Here is a 20,754-nt window from a genome sequence, read left to right on the forward strand (position 1 = left end):
CACTTTCAGACATATTTTCCAAAAAAACTGGAAAGTGTTATCACCCCATAGTAGTGCAGAAGTGGAGTCACAGAGTTTATCCAATGCTGATAATTTCACTATGGATAGGTGCTGGCAGACTGAAGTACCAATTCTTTTATCATTAGGAGACTTACATGATGAGGACTCCTGTTGGAATTAGTTGGTAGCTCTAGCTCCTCCAGCCATGATTACTCATTATTCTTGTGTCAGCAAAAAGCGTCCCCATTCTTCATCTACAGTCTCTGTGATTAAAACCCAACTCCAGCCAAACCGTTTTTGGATGGAATTAGGCTTTAAAGAAAAATCCAGAAAGAAGAGCCAATAGCCACTGGCACTGTCAGCATAAAAAACAAAAACCACAGGTACATTTGCCATGTTCTTCTGAATGCACTTTCATGCTAAACAGTGAAGTTTTATTAGAACGTATTAATATATTAAGAAGAACCAAAATTGATATATTAAGAAGAACCAAAACAAACTCACCATAAGTATACGTCTATAGCTGTCCCGATCGATGCCCCATAGTTTAAGATCTGTTTTGGCCTTGACCGTGGCAGCTCTTGGAGTGCCATAGATCAGTGCAAGCTCCCCAAAGCTGCCACCTTCTCCAATGCTGGTGACCCACTCTCCATTCACATAGACCTAGAAAAAGTAAGAAAAAAAAGGGTTAATGAGCAGGAAATTGTTTGCTTTTAGCCCATGTCTTTAGTGATCTAAAAACCTATTAATAATCCCCTTTCTAATGGTTTGAGGAAAAGAATAGAAGCACAAACAATAGGATAATAGTTTCCTCACTTGGTCACAAAAGCTTTGACAACCTACTTTGAGGATCAAGTTTCAGGGCTTGCTGCTCTAGCACAATGGCTGCATTTAGTCCTGGGAATTTTTTAGCTCCTGTAGGTTACTGGGACCAGGTTATTTTTTTCCTGGACTTGGACACTCACGGAATTGACAAGCAGAACTGTCACAACTATGACCTTTTATTACACCTGTCAACCTGAAAGCAGGAAAATGTGTTGATGGCTATAATGAGGGTCACAGGGGAAATGCAGCCCTGTGAATTGGGGAGGAAAGGCTGAGGTGGTCTTTGATAAGACATGTTCTTTGTCCCTTCCAATCGAGTTCTAAGCCTAAAACGTTTTGCCTTCCAGTCTTACTTTTTTAAGTCACCAATCTCATGGGAAAACCTCTTGAGAAAAGAGCTGTAATTGTGTTTATTTGAAAATAGCACCTCAGTGGTTTTATTTACAATCGAATGTTTGCGACAAGTCCTATGAGATGAACATGGACATGTTTGTTCTGGATTGAAGACCAGATCACTCTGACAATAGACAGATATTGCAGTTCCATGTACAGATACCTAAACTAAAGAAGTCCTGTTCAGGACCATATAAAGAAGCATGATGACGCTTCTGAAAATCCAGCATTCACCTTCAACTGCAATTCAGACTGTACTTCTGAGATTGGGCCTGAGCATGGCGGCCTCATTTACAGGTGTGTCTAAAATCATAGAGAGACCGATAAAATTTTTCTTTCGTTTTTATATACAGTCATGGCCGAAATTGTTGGCACCCTTGATATTTCTCCAGGAAATCATGTATTTCTCACGAAACGTATTGCATTAACACATGTTTTGCTATACACATGTTTATTCCCTTTGTGTGTATTGGGACAAAACAAAAAAAGGGAGGAAAGAAAGCAAATTCGACATAATGTCACACAAACCTCCAAAAATGGGCTGGACAAAAGTATTGGCACCCTTTCACAACTGCGGATAAATAAGAATGTTACAAGCATGTGATGCTCCTGTAAACTCACCTGGGGCAAGTAACAGGTGTGGGCAATATAGAAATCACACCTGAAAGCAGATAAAAAGGAGAGACGTTCACTTAACCTTTGCATTGTGTGTCTGTCTGTGCCACACTAAGCATGGACAACAGAAAGAGGAGACGAGAACTGTCTGAGGACCTGAGAACCAAAATTGTGGCAAAATATCAACAATCTCAAGGTTACAAGTCCATCTCCAGAGAACTAGATTTGCCTTTGTCCACAGTGCGCAACATTATCAAGAAGTTTGCAACCCATGGCACTGTAGCTAATCTCCCTGGTCGTGGACGGATGAGGAAAATTGATGAAAGATTGCAACGCAGAATAGTCCGGATGGTGGATAAGCAGCCCCAAACATGTTCCAAAGACATTCAAGCTGTCCTGCAGGCTCAGGGAGCATCAGTGTCAGCGCGAACTATCCGTCGACATTTAAATGAAATGAAACGCTATGGCAGGAGACCCAGGAGGACCCCACTGCTGACACAGAGACATAAAAAAGCAAGACTACAGTTTGCCAAAATGTACTTGAGTAAGCCAAAAGCCTTCTGGGAAAACGTCTTGTGGACAGATGAGACCAAGATAGAGCTTTTCGGTAAAGCACATCATTCTACTGTTTACCGAAAACGGAATGAGGCCTACAAAGAACAAAACACAGTACCTACGGTAAAATATGGTGGAGGTTCAATGATGTTTTGGGGTTGTTTTGCTGCCTCTGGCACTGGGTGCCTTGACTGTGTGCAAGGCATCATGAAATCTGAGGATTACCAAAGGATTTTGGGTCGCACTGTAGGGCCCAGTGTCAGAAAGCTGGGTTTGCGTCCAAGATCCTGGGTCTTCCAGCAGGACAATGACCCCAAACATACGTCAAAAAGCACTCAGAAATGGATGGCAAAGAAGCGCTGGAGAGTTCTGAAGTGGCCAGCAATGAGCCCAGATCTAAATCCCATTGAACACCTGTGGAGAGATCTTAAAATTGCTGTTGGGAAAAGGTGTCCTTCCAATAAGAGAGACCTGGAGCTGTTTGCAAAGGAAGAGTGGTCCAAAATTCCGGGTGAGAGGTGTCAGAAGCTTATTGATGGTTATAGGAAGCGACTGATTTCAGTTATGTTTTCCAAAGGGTGTGCAACCAAATATTAAGTTAAGGGTGCCAATACTTTTGTCCAGCCCATTTTTGGGGTTTTGTGTGACATTATGTCATATTTGCTTTTCTGCCTCTGTTTTATATTTGTTCCAATACATACAAAGGGAATAAACATGTGTATAGCAAAACATGTGTTAATGCAATACCTTTTTTGTGTGAAATACTTGATTTTCAGGAAAAATATCAAGGGTGCCAACAATTTCGGCCATGACTGTATATAAAAAAACTATTTTAAGGACTCAGACTTTAATGGTATCAAATTCAACATATACATATCATATCATTGTTAAAAATCATGTTTATTATTGTACAAAACATGTTTAGAATCCATAAAACACAATATATTTATTCAATGCCAGCCCATTTAAGGGTATACCCAAGTTCCATCTCACTCTATCTCCTAAAGAAGTCGAAGCAAGTCTACAAAACACATAAATCTTGATCCCCCATCAACCAGATAATAAAGTAGAGTTGGTTCTGAGATGTTCTTAATGTTGTACAATTCGATATGCAATCAACGTTATATTTTATGGGCTGATGATGGGTGGGACCAGTCTAGTGATATAGTACTTGGTTATACCCATAAAGGCGCTGACATTGTATACAGTTCCAGTCTTTAAATTTGGTTCTTTAACATAAAATTTAGTGGTATGCGGGTACCTGTAATATTCATGTAATACACAATCTAAATATACCTGAAGTACACTGTAACTATTCTTTTATTTTAATCTGCAGTGTTCTTCTTGTAGACACTATTCTGCTTTAAAAAAAAGGAAAGAAAAATGTCTAGTACACCCTACCAACCAATTTCAATTCATTGGCAATAGCAATATATTGTAGGGAAGTTCAGTAAGGCAACAGGTCCAGCAGGAAGCACACCTAAAAGGAGTAGACATTGGGGTAGACGTACTTCTTTCACTGTCCCTATGCTAGCCACTCACAAAAAGCTCCCCACGCCTTGGAGCCTGAGTCTTACATAGTTACATAGTTAGTCTGGCTGAAAAAAGACAAAAGTCCATCCAGTTAAACCATTTAAAAAAAAAAGAAAAAGTTATAATTTTACACCCACAGTTGATCCAGAGGAAGGCAAAAAAATTCAGCAAAGCATGATCCAATTTGCTCCTGCAGGGGAAAAAAAATTCCTTCCTGATCCCCCGAGAGGCAATCGGACATTCCCTGGATCAACTTTACCTATAAATGTTAGTATCCAGTTATATTCTGTGTATCTAAGAAAAATCCAGGCCTTTTTAAAGCAATCCAATGAGCTACTCTTGAGAGAGTCTATTCCACATTTTCACAGCTCTTACTGTTAAGAAACCTTTCCGTGTTTGGAGATTAAATTTCTTATCCTCCAGACGTAAAGAATGCCCCTTGTCCTCTGTGATGACCTCAGGGTGAATAACTCTACACCGAGTTCACTACATGAACCACTGATGTATTTATACATGTTCATCATATCCCCCTTAATCTCCTCTTCTCAAGAGAGAATACATTCAGTTCCTCTAATCTTTCCTCATAGCTGAACTCCTCCATGCCTCTTATCAGTTTGGTTGTCCTTCTCTGTACTTTCTCCAGTTCCCCAATGTTTTTTTGTGAATTGGTGCCCAAAATTGAACTGCATATTCCAGATGAGGTCTTACTAATAATTTGTACAGGGGTAAAATTATATATCTCTCTGTTGTTCTTTGGTTAGTGTCCGCTCTGCAGTGGGACCTTACCTGTTCCTCTATCCAGCGGCGCGCTGTCTTCCCGGCTTCTGTAGTGTGGGCGCTCGGTTTGACAGCCGGGAGCCCAGTGCGCATGAGCGAGAAGCGCTGCGCTTTGTGATTGGTCTGGCGGCTTCTGGGACCTGTCATGTGTCCCAGGTGCCGCCTTACCATTCACAAAGTGCACCGCTTCTTGCGCATGTGCACTTGGCACCCGGCTGTCAAGCCGAGCGCCCACACTACAGAAGCTGGGAAGACAGCGCGCCGTTGGATAGAGGAACAGGTAAGGTCCCGCTGCAGAGCTGAGCGGCCGGCCCAGTATTCTGACACGGCGGCGGTGGAAATACCAGACTGGCCGCTCCATATTCGATCCATAAGACGCACTGACACTTTCCCCCCCTTTTTTGGGGGGGAAAAAGTGTGTCTTATGGAGCGAAAAATACGGTAATTTGGTTTTTTTTTTTTACTAAAAAGCTAGCTGAATACATTTTGGCCAAGATTTATGAAGAAAAAATATTTATTTGCAATATTTTATAAGAAAAACACTTTTTTTTCAGAATGTTTGGACTTTTTTTGTATAGCAAAAAAATTAAAATCCCGGTGGTGAATAAATACCACCAAAATAAAGTTTTATCTGTCTCAAACAAATGCAAAAAAAATTCATATGAATACAGTGTTACATGACCGCGCAATTGTCATTCAAAGTGTGATAGCACTGAAAGTTGAAAATTGCCCTAGACAGGAAGGGGGTGAAAGTGTCCGGACTTGAATCGGTTAACATTACAATGCTTTTTTTCTTATTAAGGCAAAGAGCAATTTTCAAATTTCAGAAACCTAAAGCAACTAGTCAAAAATAATCATTCATAGTTTTGACAGCACTAACTTGATGAAAACTGATCGGTTGTAATGTGTTACTACACTTTGTACATCACCACTGCCCTGTCGCACACACACACCATGGTGCACACACTGAGCTATTTGTTAGGCTGATTTAGGCTTTTTTTACTTAAGAGGGAGAGAGGAGGTCATGTGCTAACGAGTGTCCCAGGCATTCCCTGCACTCTTCTGCTGTCAACACAAGTTTGCAAGCTGCAGTCTGACATGGCAGCAAGAAAGATCGACTTCCCATAAACCCCCTACTGCCATTTGCCTTAATTGTAGCCTTCATTCACACTGGCTAAATTCAGCAGAATTTGTGTTTCAGTAAGGAGGGGCCGGTGAGCTTTAATTCTGAAACTCTCCCACAGTGCTGCCAGCCAAATTAAATTATACATCCCCATAAGTCCAGTTATATATAGACTGGACAAGAATGCTGGCCTTGGCTATCACTGCGGTATAAATCAGGCCAATGCCTTGTTCAGCATATCATTACACTCTGACCTAAAGCCTTCACAATGTGAACAGAACATTGCCAATCAGACCACCAGTAAATGAGTTACGTAGTTATGCAGTGAAGACCTCCAGCCCAGCTGAAATGCAGGATTTAAAATTAGAAGCTCTCCAAATCACTAATACAACCGTATTTACACATTCATTGTAACGGGAGTGCAGCTAATACCTAGAGAAGCGAAAAATGAAGTGTCCGTGCCTGCCCTTTTCACTAAATCATGCCAGCTGGCAGTACAACTTCTACAGGGAACAACCAAGGAAGCTCCTGTTGCATTAAAGACATCAGTTCATGGGCACTTTTTAATAGCTCAATCTTGTTATTATTGCTAGGGATTAATTGCTATGTGTGGCAATCAAATGTTGCATATTGGGAAGAAATGGCTTTCTATAGCATGGGACACAAGAAGTAGCCATACATATTTATTTTTTTGGCGAAACAGGACAGAAGTTGCAAACAAGGATGAATTTGCACAGACATACGGTCAAGGAACATAAAGAAGAAGACTTTTGCACACCTGTGGGACACCATTTCGCACAACCAGACCACACAATGGGAGACCTCAATATCTTAGTTCTTAACCACTTCCCGACCGGCCGTTGCATATAAACGGCCGGACGGTGGCACTGCAGGGTCAGGTGGCTGTTTATAAACGGCCTCCCCACACCCTGCTTGTGCGCGCTCCCTGGGAGCACGCAGCACCGCGATCCGGTGCCTGCTGTGTCCTCCCGGACACAGTGAAACACTGTGAAACACTGTGAAACATCGTCGGACGGGACCTCTGTACGAGGTCCCGATCATGTGATAACTGATTGGCCAATCAGTGATCACATGCAAAGTAGTAAGCAAGATGTCACTTGTGACATCATTGCTTACTACGTGTGAAATCTGTGAATGATCACAGAGGTCACATGGTACAAGGCTATTCACAACAGCCTTGTACCATGTGACAAGCTGTGACCAATCACAGCTCACTCAGTACTTCTCAATGAGTGCAAGACTGCAGACAGAGAGAAAAAGAAATGATTGCTTTTACATCCTATATGGGTGTAAAAGCAATCAGTGTAAAAAAAAAAAAAAATCTTCATCACCCCCCACAAGTAGTACAGTGTCACCATGGTGACACTGTACTGCTAGGGTGACAGTATGTAAAAAAAAAAAAAATAAATAAAAAATAATAATATAAAAAAATAAAATTAAAATTAAAAAAAATGTTTAAAAATTATAATTTTTGGTTATAAACTAATTTGGATTTTTTTTTTTACTTAAAAGATAACGGAATAAATTTTGGCCAAGATTTATGATGAAATACTATTTATTTGCAAACTTTTATAAAAAAAACACTTTTTTCAAACTTTTTGGACTTTTTCATTTACATAGCAAAAAAAATAAAAATCCCAGCGGTGAATAAATACCACCAAAATAAAGCTTTATCTGTCTCAAAAAAATGGTAAAAAATTAAATTGGGTACAGTGTTGCATGACCGCGCAATTGTAATTCAAAGTGTGATAGCGCTGAAAGCTGAAAATTGCCCTGGTCAGGAAGGGGGTAAAAGTGTCCGGTCTGGAAGTGGTTAAAGGAAATTTGAGTACTGTCCGTGATACTTTTTTTTATTTGCACTAACATACAATTTTGAGGACAAGCTTTCGGGGAGTGTCCCCTTCTTCAAGGTCCAAGCAGTACTCTCTGCTAGGAGTACTGCTTGGACCTTGAAGAAGGGGACACTCCCCGAATGCTTGTCCTGAAAATTGTATGTTAGTGCAAATAAAAAAAGTATCATGGACAATACTCAATTGTTTCTGTCGCAAATGCACTAATACGGCTACAATCACCTCAAGCTAAAGGAAATTTCAAATCCATTCAGGAAAGAAAAACTTTTGAACTAAGAATAATAATTCTATTTGACACAAGAGATAAGGGCCTTAATTTGGACATGGGATTCCTCAACCATTATCCAACAGTTTTAGGACTATCACCTCAAGCATGACTCCCTCTGTGAGTGTTGTCTCCCCCCCCCCCCTTTGCTTGTGCTGTGTCTTATCTCTAGCCTCTTACTTTTTTTTTTTCATCACTTCTAACATTCTGCTTAAACTTTGTGAATAGTACTGCTTGGACCTTGAAGAAGGGGACACTCCCCGAAAGCTTGTCCTCAAAATTGTATGTTAGTGCAAATAAAAAAAGTATCACGAACAGTACTCAATTGTTTCTGTTGCACTAATAAGGCTACAATCACCTCACACATATTTACCAAATTAACCATTTCAATACCTGGCAATTTTACACCTTCCTGCCCAGGCCAGTTTTCAGGTTTCAGCGCTCTCACACTTTGAATGACAATTGCGCAGTCATACAACATTGTACCCAAACTAAAATTTTATCATTTTTTTCACACAACTAGAGCTTTCTTTTGGTGGTATTTAATCACCGCCGGGGTTTTTATTTTTTGCTAAATTAACAAAAATAACCGAAAATTTTGAAAAAAAAACACGTTTTTCTTTGTTTCTGTTATAAAAGTTTGCAAATAAATAATTGTTCTTCATAAATTTAGGCCGAGATGTATTCTGCTACATGTCTTTGGTGAAAATAACCCAAATTAGGATGCATTTTTTAGTTTGTAGGAAAGTTATAGAGTTCACAAACTATGGTATAGATCTGAATATTGATCAGTTCTGAAGTACTGACGGCCAATCTAATTTCTTGAGGTCCAAGAATGTCAGAATAGTACAGATATCCCCCAAATGACCCCTTTTTGCAAAGTAGACAGTCCGTCATACTTCATAAGAGGCATGGCGAGTTTTTTGAAGTTGTATTTTTTTGTCATAATTTTTCGGAAAATGAAAAAATAAAAAAAAATATTTTCACTATTTTTTTTTTACATACTGTCACCAGTGCAGTACAGTGTCATCATATAACTGGCATGGCGGTGATCAGGGACACTGACTGGTGACAGTGTGAAAAAAAAAATATATATTTTTATTTTAAATTTTTTATTACATTTTTTTTCTTTTTTTTTAAGATTTTTTTTTCATATTTCACTATGTCCAAAGTAGTACAATGTTACCATAGTAACATTGTACTACTTTGGGGAAGTGATCAGTATTTTTTTTTTTTTTTTTTACACAATTTGCTTATAGCAAAGAATTACTTTGCTATAAGCAAGCATTTACCTGAATGACATTCAGGGTTGATTTATTCAGGGTTTTTTTTTTTTGTGCTTAGCTGTGATTTGGCCACAGCTAATCACGACATGTGCATGTGATTAGCTGTGACCATTCACAGCTAGACACTAGTATACAATGGATGGCATGAATGAAGCCATCCATTGTATACAACTGTCATCTGACCTGCTGTGATTGGTCACAGCAGGTCACATGGTACCGGCATCGGGGGCCGGTACTCAGATCTGTCATCGGCCGTGTCCGAGGTACACGGCCGGTTGACAGATCGCGCCGCAGCGCGGCTCTGCAAGCGCGCGAACTGCGCATGTGCGGGAGGACGCCATATGGCGGCCTCCCGGAAAGGTAATGCATTTTTGCGGACGCCATTTGGCCATAGGCCAGGCGTCAAATGGTTAAAATGCATTTCAAGTAGAAATCCCATTCATTACTATAAGGCATATTTATAAACTTAGTGCACATTTTTGCACCTAGGCAATGCAGGACAGCGCACCTGTGTGAACAGGTATGCACGCCATAACAAACAGAAGTGAACCCTCTATACATTGTGGTGCACTGCATTGCAAAGAATGTTGCATGTCTGATAAAATATGCCTTGTGGAATATTTACAGCTCATTTACAGTAAAAGGGTGCCTTAAACGCATGTTAAATACTGAATGTTAATGAGTGTGCAGTAAAGGTAAAGAGGTGCAGAATGCCCATTGTGTCTCGATGCACAAAAATGCGTTTATATGTGGGTTACCGTGTGTGTGACTAGGCCCTTAAACAGGCCTGCTGAATAGTGAACAAACAGAAACATATGGCTCAGTACATTCCCACCTTTGAAAACCTCTATTGTGCTATGTTCCTCCCCCAGTTTGATGCATAAATACAAAACGTGCACTACCATACATCTAAAACCTTCTTGTATAGTTCTGTGATCACACAGGTCAAATGTACCCTTATTTGCTAATTTTTTTTTCTTTTTATTGCACTTCTTTGTGTTATAGCTTTTGTACCATTTGTTATAAACTTTGAAAAACCAAATAAAAACCTTTGTAAAATAAACCTAAAAGTGCATGGAAGAAAATGTGAAAAGGCAATATAGTAACAAGAATATATGAACCTTACTGAGATTATAAAAGTTTTCTAAAATGGCTTTGGGTATATGTTTTACAGCTAATTTAAATTCAAATAGTGCTTAGCCAATTCAATTTGAAATGGATAATGTCAATGTTATATTCTATTTACATACCTGATGACTTGGTGAATTAGTAGAAATACTTTCTTAATTTCTTACAATTGCATGGTTTAAATGCTACGGCCACCCAAAACTGTAAAATCTGTACTTGGTAGACTAAAATTGATGAGCAAGAATATGGGCATGGGTGGAAACAACACAAAGCTGGGATCTTCACACACACAAGAAGTCAATGATTCAATCTACCAGTATCTAACACAACTGATAAGAAGCTAACACAACTTAGCTTCTTATCAATTCTGGGACCCTGAGCAGTAATCTATGGATGCAGTCATCATTATTTTGCTTGTCTTTAGCTTGAATATGTAATGCAGGGCATAAATAGAAGAAATTGGCAGTTGATCACATGACCCAAACTTGATCCATTTCTTGCTTTTGTACATTTCTCAAATCAGGGCTAGACAAATTGCCACGGAGGCTGGAAAAAGTACCCATGCAACCCAAAACACCAAAGGTGTCACCAGGTCCATGGACATGGCTTTTGGGTCCGCACCACTGCTTATAGTGCAGTGACTAAAGGTGTAACCATAATTATTGATCACAATGTTTCCCTTCACAGAACCCATTCTTAAAAATGTTGATCATTTGTCATATGAAACAGAGCTCAATGGGAAGATGGGCCCCACCATCCTTGCATTTTGTAGCAGTCATACACTAAATACTATAAACCCAACAATACCCACTAGAGCCTAGGTGGAAAAAGACAACCCTATATATGTTGGGAGGGGGGTAAACTACAAGGCTATTGTGGGTTGGGTGAAGGGGACTGCAAAAGTCAGATCAAAGCTGCACTGTTGATGTTTCAAAGTGCCTCTGGGGTCTACGTTTGTACATTCAAAGGCCCGGTCCATTCTGTCTGCTTACAGAACATCACACACTGAATTATGGCCTTTTATCTATGTTAGATGCATGCATAAGTGTGTGCACAGTGTGTCAAAGGCATGTGTGTCTTAGCATGTGTTCCTCATGATGGGCATGCGCACAGGCCTAGGATGGTATTTAAACTCCTTCCCTTATGATGGTTGGTGCTGTGACTTCTTGCAAGCTACTTTGTTTGTGAGAGTGAAAATTTCTGCCTTTCCTGTTATTGACCAAGATCACATGTCTCCATCTGTGTTCTCTGTTCCTGTTAACTCTGATTTTCTCTTACTACTCTTGCCTACCTTGACCTCTTATTGGACACCAACTATCGCTGCCTGCCTCAACCGCTGCCTGAACAATGACCATTCTTGCCCCCCGCCTTGAATTGTGCCTGAATACTGAATATTCTTGTCTTCAACCTACCCATAGCCACCCCACTCTTGCTATTACTTAGTGGAACGATCCTGAGAGCTGCAACCTTGGGACATCTTGCAACAAGGTAGACTGGGGGCCAGTACAGTCACTTTTACCAGCATCCATTGCAGACTGCTCTGGTGAGAACCAAGGTGCCATTTAGACTCTGTGCCTTACAAGAGCTTGTGCCTTCTGCCAGGGAATAAAGCCATAACACGCTGGATCTTTCTATTTTGGAGATGGCTCTTAAGCTTTGGGAATATCTGTCCAGGCTTGCCCAAAATGTTACAGAAATTAACAGAGTGTACACATGAACAGAGGACTACAGTGTGATGTATCATTCAGTAAAGGAAGCCTGCAAAGCCTCTACTGCATGCCTGCCAAGGTCATGACCTAAAATTAGTTCCTTTGAGACTGTAGCCTAAACATTAAGGGCCACACAAAATTAAGATTTCAGTACTGGAAGAATGACACAGGTTGACTCACTCAGCAGCTTATTATATTTTCACAGACTGTAAAGAACTCCTGTAAGAACTACCAGCACCTAAACTTACCAAATAACATAACCACAATAAAAAAAATGTTCTGCTTATAAAAACAGATGCCATCTGTGATGAACTCCAACAGTAACACACGTGGAAGATATATTCTTCGGCAGCTTGTCATAGTTTAAATGGTTTGAATCAGGAACAAAGCAAGCTCTGCTCCTATGAATTCCTATCAGGCCCGGATCTAGGGGGCTGCTGGGGTGGGTGGTGTCCCCCAAGATTTTAGTTGTGCTTTTCCAGATCTTTAAGAGTGGATCCACCGATCCATGAGGCACTATGATGGGCACAATTGATGTAAGGGAGACTCTGTTGGAGACAACTGATGTAAGGGGAAACTCTGAGGGGGACAATTGATGTAAGGAAGACTCTATTGGAGACAACTGATGTAAGGGGAAACTCTAATGGGGACAATTGATGTTAGGGGCATTCTGATGTGGGCATTTGATGTAAAAGGGGCACTCTGATAGGGACAGTTGATATAAGGGTGGCTCTGATGTGGATATTTGATGCAAGGGGGCACGCTGATGGGGACAGTTGATATAAGGGGAGCTGTCATGGGGACAGTTGATGTAAGGGGGCATTCTGATGGGCAATTGATGTAAGGAGGCATTCTGGTGTGTGCAGAGCAGATGCAAAGAACAAATTATTGTTGGTGTCAAGTTAGGAAGACTGGTTAATATTACCAGCCCTTTCAGCCTTAAAACATTTTTTAAAAAAATGTATATTTGGCTATGCTGAAACAATTGCCAGCTCTGTTATTTTAAACTACAGATCCTGTTCTTGCTGTAACAACTATCTGTACAAAAGGTGCTGGCTCACAAATGTATGATGTATTAGACAACACCTTATATAAATTAAGGTCCCTATATTACTCCATATAGTAGTCAAGGGCCTCCGTAATGCACCTACACTTCTTGGCACATCTTCCATAAGATTATTTTCTTGGAAACACTTAATAAATGAGCTAATATGCAGTTTAGTAAAGCCAGCTCTTTTAATAAACCGCACCTTCTTATAACAATTAATTAAACTAGATGCCTTATGACAAAATATATATGCCCATATGCAGGAACAAGCATACCATTGTTCAGTTGATGAAAACTTCCATTCATATACTTGCCCCAGTGTGACAGCTTCACATACTGGTAAGCAGAAAGAGGAAAAGCCAAAGCTGCTTTAAGGCAAATAAAGGTTCAGGGTAGAAATCACTATTGGGGCCCTATTTCCTAATAAACTGGCATTAAAATATATTTGACGTTTACATGGGTGCAAAATTAACTGTGTTTGTAACATTTTTTTTAATCATGGTAAGAAATACATGAGTGAGGTTTGTCACTTGGACTACCTGGATTAATACAGAAGCATTTTTTCCCACAAGGATAATAAAAACTCAATACTCATTCTGAAAGAGGGGTGTTCATATTTAAAACAAAGGGTATCATGCCTAATAGCTCATCACTGAGTTAAGATCTCATCTTTTTCAGGTCTTTCTTTTCTTGGGAGTCTTTTGATTGTCTTCCTATGCTGGCTGGCCCATGGAAAGTGTCCTTGTTACCCCTTTAATTAAAGGGTCCTGATGGGAACTAATGTGAGAAGATTTTGGTGCTGCAGTTCCCGAGAACGTCAAGAAGCTGAATGGTGAAAAAAAACCATGAGTGTCCTCTCAAAAAGTAATCTGCACTTTTTAATAAATACCGACAGAAATAATGATCATGTACTTTGAGAAAGTACTATAATCAAGATACAAATCACCAACAAACTCACACAGAGTCAGATTATGAAGGCTTTTTTCATAAAAATTTCATAAAAAAAAAAAAAAAAGGATTAAATGGCTTATAGGATCAGTTCACTTTTTCTAAAAAAAATAGTAAATGCCCATTTTTTTTTTTGCAGGTAAAAAAATGGTAATTTACTATTTCTTTTTTTTATTCTCGAAAGCATTGCACCAGCGATCAGCAGATCGCTGGTGCCATGCAGGACTCCTGCAAACCTGCCAGTTTATCTGTGTGCTTGTACCTCGTACGGGAAAGCAGATATTTTTTTGACAGGAAGAATCAAAGAACTATCACAGAGTCCAACAGAGCTTACATCCGCAAAGGCTGTCAGGACATGTAGTTCGTTCATGTACAGAACTCTGTGAATGAATGATGCGACGTGTAGATGAAGACCCGCACGGCCACACTGTTTTCAAAAATTGAAAGCTAGTACGGGGAACTTCTCCCTGCTGTCACAGTGAGGGAGGACAGCGGGCATTGGCTGCAGCAGTGGGAATGTTACATGTTCAACCCTAAAAACAGGTGGAACATGGAACATGCTCCCAAAGTTGAACTCATCCTCTAAAGTGTATCTAAACCCAACAATAAAAATGTTATATATTGCTGCTCACCAGTCCTTAGATTTTGTGGCTGAATTAGTTTTCTTTTTTAAACTAAGAACATTTTCAGGAAATTTTGAAAAAAATCTGTTGATCTTGTCAGAAATGCAGATGTTTTCGACCCTTCTTTGTGATTTAAAAAGGCAGCAAACACAATATCTTTCTTGGGTAAGCTACTATCAACTATCATATAGTGGAGATAAACAACATGTTTGATGTTCAGCCTATCTGATAGCCATGGCTACCTCCATAGATACAGTGGAGAAGTAAATGGGATAGGAAGTGTATAATTTTCAGCATTGCCTGGTGAAAATAATAGCTAAAAAGCCTGGAAAGAGAAAATGTGTGCTTACGCATTGGTAAGGTGAAATGTATTCTAGTTTTAATTTTGTGTTCAGATAAGCTTGAAGACTGAATTTTGTTTACTTAACTAAGGTAAAACCTACAGAAAAGACAAGGTAAAATGTATTTTATTTATCAGTCATAAAGGAGAAGATATAATAGACCAAAGAAAAGCAAGATGCAAATGTGTAATTCAAGAATACCTAACAACCTAGGCAGAAGTGATGCCCCTAAGGCAATGTATATGTAAAAACACTTCTCCATTAACCAGATACACAGGAACTTCACAATTAAGAACACAAAAAAGACACATCCACATCAGACATCCACTAAACTAAGTCACAGAGAAAATACTTTAGCTGAGCACAGAGGAAGCCCCAGGCCCTAACACATACCAGGAGTTCCAGCTATTTGAAAGGATAACAGTGAAAAATGAAATTTAGGAAATGACAGATAGTTATTTCGGGCACAAGCAAGCCTATTGTGCTCTTGTCAGGTCAAACACAAAAGCTGTCTTAGGCTGGTGTTGGCAGTTCTTAGCTGGAGCTGGGAACCCTGTCTTTTTCTTAAAACCGTTGTGTGACACTGGTCTTGGAAGACGATCAAATGAGTCAGTGAATCTTCGCTTTCTCTCTGTCTAAAAGAAATGCATAAAAAATACATTCCCCAGCCAACGCAGTGTTAAAGGACTTGATGAAAGCTGGCCTCTGGAGCCTGAACCTCATGGAACTAGTTACCCAATGTGACCACAAACAGAAGTAGCAGAATACCTCCCACATAGAACGGCTGTAGCAGGAAGAAATAACTTGTTACCTACTTGCTGAAGATGACATCAGTACTTTAACACCAAAGTGTTAAAAGACACACAATGTATTGTGCAAGCTCTCTGAGATACCAGAAGCCAAAGCGTAGTTAAAGGTTGTTGATTATAGTAAGTAAAAAAATAAAGCATACCAATACTCAGCCTGGAAGAAATGAAACCCCTTTGATAAGTAAAAGGTTTGGTTCTCATTTTTTCTTTAATGTTAACTGTCAAAACTAACTAGGTCTTGTTTTTTAAAGGCCATGAGTTGAGTACTATGCTACTGCAAACAAGCAAATATAAACCTGTCCAGGAAAACTGAATCAAAATGGTAGAGTATGAATTTAATTGGCTGCAATGGGTTAAACAGATACAGAAGTTCTTATTTTAGGTAGAAAAAAATGGTCAACTCGGATTTATTATACAGTAACGGTTAAAACCACTCACAAGATTGTATATAGTATATAACAGGCTCATCATTAATAAATCCCTCCATGACTTCTGTCCCTGTATCTCCTCTCTGTTGTCGGCCAGCAGCTGTAGGGGGAGGCAGGAGAGCAGGCCAAGATGGCCACCGCAGTGTCAGAACCACTGTGGAACGCACACCGTGTCGCTCTTGACTACTGCACTTAGAAGTGTCTTCCTATTTTTTCTTTTTTGTCTTGTATACTAGAGCCTGCTTCTACTCGCACAAGTGCTGCCTCAGTGCAATTACAGCGCATCACAGCTGTCTCTGTACCCTACAAAAGTAGGTCCTACTGCACAGATGTGCCCTATGACTACACACTGACTTATTTTAAGTAGTTTGAATGATAGCAGATTTCTATTTTATGCCAAACCTCAACTGAAATTTTACTATAATTATGATAAATAGTAAAAAATCTTTCACACCTACCGACTGATACAGTGCAGGCCATACAGATGACATGAAAATGTATTGTGTTATCATACCAAAAGGATTAAAGGTCCTGACCTTTAAGAGACCATTCACACCAGGTGCAGTAGGACTCCACTGGGTGGCTATTCCAGCGCAGTCCCATGTCAAGACAAGGTAAAATTCCCTGTCTCCTACTTGGCCTGTTCACACTATCACGTTGCGGTGATCTGCACTGAAAAAAAAAGTATTGCATACTACTTTTTTTGTATTAACCTTCACCAGGAGACCCTCAGTTAGAAGGGTATGGGTTTTTAGGGATAATATTTCCAAATTGTGGCCTTTGGATCTGCCCCACCAACAAAACGTGTATTTGCAGGGAAGGGTAGAGACAGAGTGCCAGGCTGATAGGGCAACTTGTACTTTGTAGAAAAAGCTAATGCAAAGGTAGAGTTCAGGCAGTGTCATGGTACAAGCAGAAGTCAGGGTGACAGCATACAATTAGAATTGGTACCAAACAGGATCTAAGACAGGGACAAGACTGGTAGAAGAGATCCTAAAGTTATTTCAGAAGACAAACAACAGCAGCAAACTCTTCTACTGCAGGAATCCTTTGTACTCAGAATTTATTCCAGTACACTAAGTAAAATTTATAAGGGGACCCTGTGACCTCTGTGATAATTTTAGAGATATTTTCTTTACAATATAAAAAATGGTGTATGACTAAAGCATGCCTATATGGACACTTTAAGAGCTCTCATAAATTTAATGCACCAATAAGTGCACCAAACAAACGTCCAATTTTGCTAGGAACAAACTTTATCATTAAATTACCCTGGACTCTTGGATATTTTGTTTGGCACTCTCATTGGATTAAAAGTTTGTGGATTTTCAACTTTGGGTCCTTTCCCTGTTCCTGAAGGAAACCTGTGATTTGTGGAGTGGTGCCAAATTGGGAGCCAGTATGCCCAGTGACAATTTTAGTGACCCTTAGAAAATCTGAATCCAGCACTCCTTTGTTCTTATAATTGGATTCTAAGAGCTCTGGCAGTGAAAATTGTACCATAAAATAGTACATTGTAATGGAAAAATCAAAAGTAGGAGTGAAACTCATTCAGCAGCAAGACAAAGTTGTATAGCTCTGTCAAAAACTTCAGTGGGTTGCTTGAACCACTATAGTCCCTCAGAGGTATAAAACATTCTCTTAAAATAGTCAAAAAAGGACAAATTCTTAGGGTATTAAGTTATCCTACTCTTACACAAAAGAGCTATCCGTACGTAAATACATTGAATGTGTACTTCCTACCATGGCTAACCACATTAAGGCCAATGCTGGCTAGAGATGAAGACTTCCTGCTCCTAGTTGACATTTGCATCAGCACTGGTACAAAGCGGCAAGTTAACATTAAAATGATACGTCCTGAAAGATTTTATCGGCCCCTCTTTGCCTGTATGAGCAACAAGACATCTGTATGACTGTAACACTCATGATCTTTAACATTGTAGCACTGTAAGCTGAAAAGTAAAGTTGTGTTTGCCCTGTCAATAGTATTTGACTACTTTCTCTTTTAGCTGAAAGCTGAGCTCTCTCTGTGGCAGGTTTCATGTGGGTCAGTCCATTCCTGAGGTCACGAGTTAAGCTGAGGTGTTGTGGATTCACACTGAAATAGAGTATCCCACAGAATGCCAGAGCAGATCTCCACATCTGCATCCTAACAAGTGCTTCTTTCAAGTGGCTAAGGAAGCACGCACTCATCCCACAAGCACATCTCCTTCACAATACTTTCAGGAAGATGTGTGAAAGAGACCCTGCGCAGGAAATGTCATTTAAGGTTTTCAAATGGCAGGAGTGAGTAAATAATGCCTTTCAGAAGGGTGCTGAACTACAATTGCCAGCTGGTTAATGCATTGTCTTAAAGGGAACCAGTGGCGATTAAGTTCTTGCAATACTAGTTACTATATCTTGTAAAGACTAAATATCTGCACAAATTGCTGCTGATTACCTGGTTGTCATTTTGGTCCAATGCCTGATGTGTGTGTAACAGTGCTGGACCAATAAAAGTGAAAATTGGTTTAGATGGATCTACTGTAAAATGATTTTTTTTCTATCAAAGAAGTAGATCTGTGAATAAAATATAGCATGGGTGAATTCTTGGATGGGAAGGGAGGAGCACCTGGTACAAAATTCATCTCACCTGAAAGACTTTCTGAAACTTTTTTTTTCACTTTATTTGTTGCGTGGCACATCAAATGGGAAGATACATTATTAACATCCATCAGACGTTACAAGGCATAACCATCATCAACTGTTTTGAAATAACAAAGAAACAACTGGGAAGATATTACTCAATATAACACTGCGAGCTAACTGGAAGACTGGCACAAGCCAGCTCTCTAGCAGTGACAATGTAAAATTGAACATCAATCAAATGACAAAGAGTGAGAGGGGGTACAGGTTCATTTCCCCTGAAAGAATCATGTGTATTTAAGTGCTAGGGGGAAGATGGTGAAGGTGACTGGCAGAATGCCACATTTTATTGTAATGGGGAGGAGGAGGAGACAGAAGCAGAGGGGAAAGAAAAGGGAAAAAGCTGAAATGATAATAGTAGAGAAAAAAAAGGAGATTCCAGAGGGAGGTCAACCCTGTCTATCCTGAATGTAAGTAGCAAGTTGCTCACCCAAGAAATGGAAGGAGCTGTGACAAGGCTGAAAAGTCAATCCATGTGAACCACAAGTCCCAAAATGTGGAAAAGCTCTCATTGGCATCTGCCAGTGCCTCTTCCATCCTCTTGGTGTTATTTGGTTCAGTAACCTATTTCCTGATAGTGGGGACAGTGGTGGACTTCCAATGTTGGGGGATGAACACCCATCCTGTCAGAATGAAGAAGCAAAACAACCCCTTCTTTGTCGTTTTGGTATACCCAGGAAAAAGACAGCAGAGCCATTTCTAGTGTTTCTAGGCACATTCTGGCCTTTATCAAATGGCTCAATTGAAATATGGACTTCCAAAAAGGTCTAATTTTAGAACATGACACCACAAACTGAGATACATACCACCTGGCTTTCCACAACTCCATCAATGATCTGAAATCTTTGGAATGATTTTGTGCAACAAGGCAGGACTTCTGTGCCATCAGGATAAATGTTTAAATTTCTTTCCTGGACGTGAGAGGCTACAGTTCTTTTTGAAACATTTTAAGATTAAGACCATCAGCTACAGCCAACATGTTTTGAAGGAAAAACCCTCCTGCTTCTTCAGGACTAGCATTTTCTGACAGTACTAATGACAGCCTGATTTTGGTCCAATGGCTTCAGTACTTCTTTAGTGCTTTTGATTTGCAGATTAGAAGCTGTGGCTTTTCTGATCTACTTGCTTGTTCTGTCGATGTCAGAGACTGGTATGTAGTTATGTAGAGAAGTAATTTCTGCTTAAAGTGGAACTTTTGTCAGAAAATTAAGTCTCTGTAGATCGCTTCATGCTGGCCCCTTTTGCAGGTATGTAAAACATTAAAAAAAAGTGCCTATACTGTATATAATCTAGTAATACATTGTCTCATCCTGCTCTGCACATGCTCAGTTGCTCTCCATTTTAAGGCATTTTTAGGCACTGTGCCGAATTTGTAGAGGCCGATCTGCTGACAGTCTAAAGATTTAAGTGGAACTAAACCTATCGATTTAACAGTTTTAGGCCTCATTCACAGCATACGTGCAGAAAAACTGATGGAAACTAACACACAGATTTCACTTACAGAGAGATCAATTTACATCAGTTTTTATGCATGCTTAAATGAGTTTCATATATATTGCAGATTCCTGCACAGAAAAAAATCTGCACGATACTAGTGTTGTGATGTGAACAGGGCACATAAAGAACAATTGATTTAGTTGTGCCCTTGCAGAACACGTGCAGAATAACTGCACCATGGTGTGAAAGAGTCCTTAAAAAAAAATAGTTGCAATCCTAGCATGCCAGGAATGCTAGCTGTCCTGCTTGCTTGTGTTCTCAACCAAACTGTCAAACCATCATATGACTGGTGTTA

At 39.8% G+C, this 20,754-nt stretch overlaps 1 protein-coding gene across 1 annotated transcript in view; it reads right to left on the reverse strand.

Moving 5' to 3' along the window:
• The window catches only part of PRKAR1B (protein kinase cAMP-dependent type I regulatory subunit beta), a 295,736-nt gene that overhangs the window by 85,197 nt on the left and 189,785 nt on the right, over positions 1–20,754 (reverse strand). The window contains exon 7 of the mRNA XM_089681811.1: positions 505–663. Coding sequence (XP_089537937.1) covers positions 505–663 — 159 coding nt within the window. The remainder of the gene's footprint in view (positions 1–504; positions 664–20,754) is intronic.

This window comes from Staurois parvus, unplaced genomic scaffold (assembly GCF_062004578.1).
Source record: "Staurois parvus isolate SC_StPar_1 unplaced genomic scaffold, SC_StPar_1.0 ptg000018l, whole genome shotgun sequence".
NCBI lineage: Eukaryota > Metazoa > Chordata > Amphibia > Anura > Ranidae > Staurois > Staurois parvus.